Source organism: Pocillopora damicornis, chromosome 1, assembly GCF_964200805.1.
Source record: "Pocillopora damicornis chromosome 1, jaPocDami1.2, whole genome shotgun sequence".
Classification (NCBI taxonomy): domain Eukaryota; kingdom Metazoa; phylum Cnidaria; class Anthozoa; order Scleractinia; family Pocilloporidae; genus Pocillopora; species Pocillopora damicornis.
Genome location: NC_142670.1, coordinates 10,709,282 through 10,719,335, shown reverse-complemented (window position 1 = coordinate 10,719,335; position 10,054 = coordinate 10,709,282). Strand labels below are relative to the sequence as shown.

General features: G+C 39.0%; 1 protein-coding gene across 1 annotated transcript in view; it reads right to left on the bottom strand.

Annotated features, from left to right (window-relative positions):
- Nucleotides 1-504: 504 nt before the first annotated feature.
- The window catches only part of LOC149051912 (uncharacterized), a 154,286-nt gene continuing 144,736 nt past the window's right edge, over nt 505-10,054 (bottom strand). Inside the window, exons 6-11 of the mRNA XM_089179969.1 lie at nt 8,538-8,663; nt 7,494-7,619; nt 7,104-7,229; nt 6,749-6,874; nt 1,683-2,002; nt 505-1,142 (exon numbers count right to left, since the gene is read on the bottom strand). Coding sequence (XP_089036095.1) covers nt 975-1,142; nt 1,683-2,002; nt 6,749-6,874; nt 7,104-7,229; nt 7,494-7,619; nt 8,538-8,663 — 992 coding nt within the window. The 3' untranslated portion in view covers nt 505-974. The remainder of the gene's footprint in view (nt 1,143-1,682; nt 2,003-6,748; nt 6,875-7,103; nt 7,230-7,493; nt 7,620-8,537; nt 8,664-10,054) is intronic.

Genomic DNA, 10,054 nt, shown 5'->3' with positions numbered 1-10,054 from the left:
ATGCATTGCCGATATTGTAGCAGTGTTGTAATATTTAAATTGTGATTGCCAAGCGGAAAATATCACAACTACTCACACGACCCACGCACACACGCTTATACACCCTTCGGCAGAGTTCCGCATAGAAAATTTTCTAACGTTGTAAACAGTTGACTGCTGATTTGATGACTAGCGTACTTGCATATACACTATAATAAATCACATATGAAGTACCTTCCATAAAAATTCCCGGCTACATTTCCAAAATGGCTACCAAAACAACGAAGGGAAAGAGCCGATACGACGAGCATTTTCTGTATTTTTTGACTTGTTGTGACACCTGTCTACTTAACAGCGCATTAAATGAGAAAGTGAATTGTTGCTCTTCAAATTCGTTGATTTGTCCGAACTTTTGAGTCGATCTACAGGAAATTTCTGGCGGTTCTTATTGGTCCAAACCTTTGAGATGTTTCTTTTTTTAACCGCTTCTAATTCCTAAAAATTTAAAATTGTGTCTATCGCAAATACATCCCATTTTCGTTTATTTTTTCGATCTTTCTTTTAACGACAAGGGAAGACATTTTTATACAGAATTCATAATAAATCACTGGCTTGGCTGGAGAGCTTTTAAAGAAAATTCAAAATCTTTGATTTGAGATGACAAGAACATTAATTTTCATGTTTACGAAAAATAAACATAAAACAGCAAATGTAACTATGATACACGCGACTTGCATCTCATGCACACATTCGCTATGGGTCCAGGGGTCTGTTTCTCGAAAGTTCCGTTAACGGACCCGAGGCAATATTTTTTAATCAGAATTTTAAGATTAGCACAGAACAGCACTGGGGGCCCGTTAAGTTATCGGAACCTTCGAGAAACGGCCCGTAAACTACGCAGGAAAAGGTGGAAAACTTTTCAATACTTCCACAGTTAGGTCACGTCTGGCTTTTTAAAGCATTCACCAACACTTGAACCATTCCACTATACAAGACTAAAAAAAATTGCCCTGTTCTTGATTTTCTTCTTGCACGAACACTTCGATCCTCATACAAGGGATCCGAGAAAAGGTGACCGGATAAAATCGAATGTATCTCGCTTGGACTGGGTTATTCAGTGTATGTTTTACAATGGTATTATAGTCTAAATTCGCTCTAAAGATCTGAAATGAAAAAAAAAGGAGAAACCTCTTAATCATTAAGGAAAATTTACTCTCAGGTAAGCTACTTCCGGTGAGATCCCCCCCCCCCGATTTAATTTGTTATCGAGATCTGTATTCAGATCTCATTTAACCCCTTCGCTAATATCACTGGACATAAAACCAAAATTCCGGTGACAGAAGTCTTACTGAAATCTCTGTTTCCATTGTGGAAAGGTAACGGCTAACATGTGTTTCCGTAGTCAGAATCATGACGTCTATTGGACACAGGGGAACCGGAACACTTCTCTACATGTTTTCAGCGGAGAAGAGGACAAGATTTGTTATTATTTCGATGAAAAAATGTGAAAAACACCAAATTTTGGAGATAACCGAAATTACTCTTTATCCTTAAAGTTATTTATTTTTCTTACATCAATTTTTACCAACCGGTAATTCTTCCCCCAGCCTGCGCATGCGCATAGAAAAAACGTTAGACTAGAAAATGTTTAAAGAAGAAATAGAATTAACAGCGTACTAAAAAGTGTCCATCATGTTTAATACCTTTTCGACGTTTCCTTCTTTATATGTAGTCCAGCTGGTGCCATCAGTAGAAAAGGACAGCGTGTAGCTTTCTATAAACGATCCTTGTGCCTTTCCTTGTGCCGTTTTTTGTGTGGCGACTCCACATACTGCGCGCCTTGCTCCCATATCAACCTGTATATAGCTATCGGGGATTTTAGAAGGCCGCTGACACCAAGCGCTGTCTCCATTGAGCCGTCCTTTGTGTGGATAAAAGCTATCATAATTGGAACTCGCAGTGATTTGGGCGTCAGGTATAATGTCTGGATCCTCCACTCCTAAAGCCTCGCAAGATGATAGAGCTGGAAGAAATGCAAATTCATAACCATTTTGATATATTTTTTCAACACGCCCGTCGTACTGGTAATCAGATTTTTAACGGATTCTACGTACGCCGCAGCATTTTCTTTTGCGATTTCCTTGTAATTGCTACTTTAAGTGTAACATCTTTTTTTTTTTAAATACAAATGTAGATAGTACCTCTTACCTCGAATTCGAGGTCTGTACACTAAGCTACGGACCTTATTTTTCCTCTCGAATTTATGGCCCAACCACGAGGAGGTTCAGAAATTCGAGCAGGAAAAGAAATAAAAAACAAGGTTCCGTAACTTACAGTACTGACTGAGAAAACGGGATTAACAATCACGTTGTGCACGTAGCTTTATTTAAGTTACGGTATTTTTCTTTTGCATTTCAACTTGTGTCATCGCCAGACTTACATTTGCTTAGCCGTGGCATTGCTTGTTGCGTTTCTTTCTACTTTGCGACACCTTGCTAATGACACCCAACCACAACAAAACAGCTGTCCATAATTGCAGCTCTTTCTCGGTGTAGAAGAGGCGTGCACAGGACACGTTAATATAGAACACAGCCTTATTAATCTATTTTTTGTCATTGTTTTCCTTGCACTTTTGTCTTTATGTTCTCAATTTTTGTAGATAAACTGTATCTTGTGCACCAAGGACGGGCCCTATTTTGCCTCTATTACTCAGCCGGGCATACAAAGTGTTGATGCCCCTGCTTGTTGGCTAGCCAACCCAATGCGCCGTTTATTTAGCACCAATACGCCTATTAAAGCTTATCACAATTACGATCGAAGGAAACTAAACGCACCAAGGCCGGACACGAAAACCCCTGAAAACCAGCTGGTAGAGAAAATCGGGGAACGTATACCCCCAACCAAGGCAATGGTGTAATTCTAGGGTACTCTACGGAATATGATCAGTTTTTATACCCTTTCGGCTAAAGCCATTTAGGCCTGTGATACATATTTATATTGATTTAAAACTTTCGAGAATCGTTACTTGTCTATCATGGTCCTTACTTGGTCTTACTTGCGTAGGAACTATTTGACGTTGTTGGACCGTGACTTCCACTTTCACCAAGGTTTGTAAATACGTCATGGAATGTAGGGTTATATAGAAGGTAACCTCAATTTTGCGTTAATTGTTTGATTAAGGTCCTTTTGGTTCGTTCCCTTATCATACTTTTCGTCCTCTTGAAAGTTCTTACATGTTAAAATTCTTACCACTCAACTTTTTGACTATTCAAGGCGCATTTCGGGCTCACGTGGGTACGCTACCCATCAGCTCAAGCCGTTTAAGAGAGTGTCTCTGTAAGAGCGGTCCGGTCGATTTTGCTTGAGACACAGATTTCGCTCGTTTCTCGTGTGTTGTAAGACATTCATGTACCTATACTAAAACCACAATCAGTTTGATCGGATCTGTTTATTTTTCAGAGTTTTACGGAAATTAAATTTCACTCGAGCGAAGGCTTGTCGTGACACTTTTGAAGACTTTAATTTCATATAACTTTGGAGGAAAATTTACAAAAAACTACGGAACTCAGCAAAAAACAAATATCACAGTCATGTATATTAACTCTATCTTATCTATCGAGGCGACTTTCGTAACCATCACGTGTCAATCAAGGAAACAGGAAGACTTGAATGACACCTTATCGGTTCGCTTAAATCACACACGTCAAAACCGATCAAATTCAAGGTAAATTTTTGAAAAAGTGAGGCGTTCTTAACTGATCCAACTAACATAGCTAGGAAGTAGGTGCCATAGAAAAGGTAACTACAGAAAAAAACTTTGCGGCCCGACCTTTACGAGAACTTTATAACTCTGTGAACTTACCTAATTTTCGGCAATCTCCAAGTTTGGCCGCCATTTTGAGGGACTTGTCAACATGAAGCGTAACCGATATAAATCAAGCAGGTAGATTTAAAACCGTAAGAAATACATACGAAAGCAATTCAAATGAACTTTACTTTCAATTGAAGCGGCAAAATTTGAAATTGTTCGCTAAACTTACCATCCCCATGCGACCATTTATTCCAACAATTCAAACACTACAACTAGTGTTCGAATTCCCCTCGTCGATTCCACGGCAAGAAATAACCTGTGCCACCCAAGCTTCGACTCGAATGTGAAGTACGAATGAAGTAACATAACATAGCTATGTTAGTTGGATCAGTTAAGAACGCCTCACTTTTTCAAAAATTTACCTTAAATTTGATCGGTTTTGGCGTGTGTGATTTAGGCGAACAAATAAGGTGTCATTCAAGTCTTCCTGTTTCCTTGATTGACACGTGATGGTTACGAAAGTCGCCTCGATAGATAAGATAGAGTTAATATACATGGCTGTGATATTTGTTTTTTGCTGAGTTCCGTAGGTTTTTGTAAATTTTCCACCAAAGTTGTATGAAATTAAAGTCTTGAAAAGTGTCACGACAAGCCTTCACTCGAGTGAAATTTAATTTCCGTAAAACTCTGAAAAATAAAGAGATCCGATCAAACTAATTGTGGTTTTAGTATAGGTACATGAATGTCTTACAACACACGAGAAACGAGCGAAATCCGTGTCTCAAGCAAAATCGACCGGACCGCTCTTACAGAGACATTCTCTTAAACTTTCAACGAGGAATTTGATCTCAGAAATTAGAAATTTGAAAGGCAGGTAGCTTCATTGCTAATGATCAAAGTTTAGGTCTCTGAAGATTCCAATACCGAATTACCAGGAAAAAGGAGAGAGAGAAAGATCGAGGAGAATGCCATGCAACTCTCTCGGAGCCTCGAGAGCTACTACTGAGAGGTGCAGACCAAAGCTAAAATGCTACCGATGCTCCTAATTTTCAGTGTTCGTTGTATAGGATTTTACCTCGGCAGCTGTGTCCTTCCCTTATGAATCCCGGCTCACAAAAGCATTTGAATGATCCCACGGTATTTGAACATATGGTATTGTCCTTGTTACAGCTGCGGAGATCTTCAGCACACTCATCGATGTCTGAAATGATTTTAATAGACTGTAACTATAACCGTAATTGGGAATAAGTATGGAGCTTGATCTCATTGCGCAATTAGCCCGCCATTTTCTATGTCATCTAAATTCGTGAAATTTCCATTGTGGTCTATCAGTATCCAAGTGTATCTGAGCGATTTGAATATGCTGAAATCTTAAATTGTCGTAAAAGTCTTCTGAAATTATCAGTAGTTTATTCCGGATAGTTATTTTAGTGGTTTCTCGCAATTTTCTTGAGAATTTTGGTTTATAAATGGAAGCGTCGATGACATCTCGTGTTTTTCCACATGGAAGACCTAAACTGCGAAGCAGACGCAAAACATTCAACCTGTGGAATGACAGTAAGGTTGGTCCTGACATCGAAGGTCTAAGTAGTTACTAATTTGTAGATATTGTGCTGCATTAAAGCGTGGATATGCCTTGCGCGAGGTGCAGGTCACAAGAGGCAACTGACCAGTTAAAAAGTATCGAGAAGCCTGCTCGACTTGTGACACTCCTACCATTCGCAAGTGTTTTCAAACTACTGTCAGAGACTAGTTCTAACCAAGATAATATATAGATTTAGGCAAGCCTAAAGGCAGAGCTCGCATTTTTTTTCCCGCACGTCTCTTCAACGAAACTAAAGCCCCTACTATGGATAAAGTGCGTGATAACATTAATGGATTTTCATTCGCAACCTCTCCGTGTCCGTGTAGGGGACTGATTATAAGATAGTGCCCGTGGAACAGCTGGCCGCGTATGCTAAACGTAGCACCTTGTATGGTCGGTCGTACGGTCGTAGATCCAAATTTTTTCGGCTTGATGGGTTACTGAGATTTTGTATAATTATGAGGTTACGCTATGCGAGCTCCGCTATAATGTAATGATTTTCCTTTGTGAATAAGTGCGTTGGTTTAAATAAGGGGCCAATCCCTCATCAGTATGTTCCTTTGGTTAAGCAAAGCAATATTTTATTCTGTGTGAATTTTTTTTTGCTTTTGGGTGACCTTTCTCTACCAGGGCAGTTAACTCCAGATATATGTTTTTCCAGAACTTTTTCAGGTATCTTCTACTCCCTTTACGCGTATTTTGAGGCTTTGTAGGTTTTCATTAAATGTAGAGCGCGTCGGATTTGTTCTTGGGTTGCTGCTGAACGCTTATCCTTTTGCGAATCCTTTCCTTGTACCTGGCAAAAGTGTTGACGGGCCAGCAATTGAATGTAAGATCAACGATTTTCTCCGCAGTTGCCCGTATGTAAACAAAGACAGGGGCGTGGTTGACTAGGATCTTTTAAAGAAAGTTTGACGTTAACAGAGGCTATCCAAAAGTTAAGCTTTTTTTACCCAGAGACATACCTCGATTTGATGGACAACTTTCAAATCAACATCGAAATCAGTCAGTCGTCCAATAAACAAACGTTCGATTTGCGCCCTTAAGGAACAAATGAGGTCTTTCTCTTACAGGTTCTATCCCCAAGGCTATATTCATCCTAATTGATAATGATTGCGACAGTTAATCCAGGCAAAGCGGTGGGTAAAAGTGAATTACAACTAGGATCACAGAGCCGTTGTTCCTATCAAAGAAACCCAAGAAATTTGACCTTGTCTTATAACGAAAAGATAATTGTGTAAATATGAAGCGTGTGTCAGGCTATCCGTCAGTGGAAACAAGCAAAAAAGCAAGCCGACAAAAATTGACAGAGCTTTGAGAAGATTCCCACATTGAATGGATTGTTAGATAATACGATGTTTCGAGAATTCTACCTTCGCATTTGTGTCCATTTCCAGTGAATCCCTGCTTACAGGAGCAGTTGAACGATCCCTCGATATTTGTGCATGTAGCATTGTCCCTGCTACAGTTGTGGGTATCTCTAGCACATTCATCGATGTCTAAAATGACATCAATAGAACGTACGATGATTATAATAATGAGTAACCGGGCTGAAGGGGAATTGGGGCTGGGGTAGGTCTCCAATTTGCATTGTGGGGATGACAGTCACGCCTGTTAATCCATTGTCTAGAATCTCAGGTCATTATGTATGTCGTATTTTGTGCAAGCAGATCTGAATGTTTTATGTGCTGATACTACAGAACACCATGGTTTGATAATTTTCATCACCTTTACAGTTGTGTCCATCTCCGGTGAATCCAGGACTACAAGAGCAGTTGAACGATCCCTTGGTATTTGTACAAGTGGCATTGTCCCTGCTGCAGTTATGGGTACTTGTAGCGCATTCGTCGATGTCTGCAATGAAATCAAATGATTGTACCCAATCTCACACAAGTAAGAAGGCTTCAATATACAATGGAAAAATTATAGTAAAGACAACTTAGTCAGTCCAAAAAAATTCTTAATTAAAAATGTCTTAATTAGATTTATCAAATGTTGTCTTATAAGAAACCAAAAAGAGTAGGGCTCTTTTAAAATTTTTGCGGACAAGAAGGTAAGACCATGTATGTGTTACTTGCTGAAACGGGAAAGCAATCATACTTTAAAAAATTCTCACACCTGCACAGTTGTGTCCATCCCCGCTGAATCCAGGATCACAAGAGCAGTTGAACAATCCCTCTGTATTTGTACAAGTGGCATTGTCCCTACTGCAGTTGTGGGTATCCTGAGCACACTCATCAATGTCTGCAATGAAATCAACTCAATGATGTGTGCCACCATGATTGTAGGGAGAGAATGAAAAAATATACAGATATTTAAAAAATATAATGAAAAAAATATATAAATAAATGAAAAATAATATGATGAAAAAAAACTGGTCGTGACAACAACAACGCCTGCTGATCAAGTTTAACTGACGATAATTGTATATCTAATGGAATAAAAAGAGTAAAGTATTATCTGGATCATCAAACGCAACTTCTTCCAAGATATTTAGGGTTCTTTTATTATTATAACAGGACATTATTTGTAATGCCTTCATTAATGACTGATTTGGCCTGAAGAAAATTTATTACTTGTACAATTGTGTCCATCCCCACTGAATCCAGGTTTACATATACACTTCGAAGATCCATCGGAATTTTCACAAATAGCGTTTTCATTGCTACTGTTCGAGGTATTCTCAGCACCTTCGCCGATGTCTAAAATGAACCCAATGGTGTACACACAAAATTAATGATACACGATGTTAACACAATGGTCAAACGTCTGCGCTTATGCAAACGTCATAGAGGCTAGGTGGCGTAAAATGTGATGTGTAAGATTTTACCTCGGCAGATGTGTCCATCTCCAATAAATCCAGGATTACAAGAACAATGGAACGACCCTGCGGTGTTTGTACAAGTGGCATTGTCCCTACTGCAGTTGTGGGTAGTGTTGGCACATTCATCGATGTCTGAATTAGAATCAACACACCGTGTTCGTGATCATGATAACGAACACCTAAGCTGATTGGGAAAAGGGGAGAGAGGGCTCCACGATATGATCATCACGTTTTTACTAATAAACGGTTAGTATATACAATGACTCTACTTCGGCCAGTTGCGTAGGTTTTGTTGTGGTGAAATGAAAAATTATCATGCTTTAAATAGTGTACAGTACCTGTGCAGTTGTGTCCATCACCACTGAATCCAGGTTTACAAATGCACTTGAATGATCCATTGGTATTGGTGCAAGTAGCAGTTGTGTAGCTGCAGTTATGGCTGTTTTTAGAACACTCGTCAATGTCTGAAACCAAATAAGGACTGTGTTTCAGGTATAGCGATAAAGAATAACTATGAGAAGGGGATGAGTCTATATAACGAAAGTATATGGATTTTTTTTGTCACCACTAGAATTATTCACGGGGCTAATGGGTGTTTTTAGGGAGTAAGGAATGCACGTGTAATTTTTCTGTTTAACAAGATCATGCTTTGCAGGATGGTATCTTTGCAGTTATCAATATTAATCTGACCGACAGAAAGAACTCCACAATCCTACAAACTAACTAATTTATTAACAAAACTTGTGATGTTTTTAATAGTAGCTGTTCCTAAAAACAGTACAAAAATAAACCTCACTTAAGCCCTCTACAGTCTATATCGCAGCTGTTTCCAAAGTTCCTCAAAATAAACAATCTTTCAAAGTAACTTGATAACTCTCGACAGCAGCAACTACTATTACGACACGAATGAGTCCATATAAACATTTACAAAGTATTCTAGAACATCCCGGTAGCTTACAACACAACTATTTTGGTAGTATTACATCATGACTACGTGACATAATCGAATGTTCTAGAAAGTTCCATAGCATGGATGTAAGCATGACTAAGCATTCTATAAACTTCTTGATATTTATCTAGCAGTTATTATCCTTAACGCCATCCCCGCTGAATTCAGGATTGTAAGAGCACTTGTAAGATCCCTCGGTATTGGTGAAACTGGCATACTCGCTACACTTGTGAAAATTTAGAACACACTCATCGATGATTGAAATTATATGATGTGTTACGCTATTTGCCAGCAGTTTCGAGTGAGGAGCTGCTGCGGAGAGGAAAATTCTTCGCCCCATTTTTCCCGGCGCAGAATGCCTATCATAGGCTGGGGTGAGACTGCAACTTGAACGAAGCAGGATAGTCTTTGAAACAGAAAATGAAAGCAGCACTTAGGGGAGGTGGTTCAAGTTCAATCCTGTTCATCCTAAACAAGACACAATACTCAGAGTTGAGAAAAAGAGCATGAAATTTGAATTTGCGCCCCCATACTTCTTTTCCCCCATAATGGGTCTTATTAAATATGTGTCACAAGTTCAACCGATTTTAAGTCTTGAACCCTCTGAAGCAATAGACCACTGTGTTAAAATAAAAAGAAAAATTAATTTCTATCATTTTAAGCGTCACCTTCCTCACAGTCGTGGCCAGTGAATCCAGACGCACATAAACATCGATATCGTTTTCTTGTAAATCCCGACTGGCAGGTGCCGTAGTTTTTACATGGAGCGTGAGCGCAAAAATTCTTCAACAACAATAAAAAAAAAACAAACAAAAAGAAAACTCGTCACTGGCGTTAAAAGAGAAATTCTGTATGAGATATATTGCAAAACTTCGAGAGCTAAATATACCACATTTTCAGCATGAG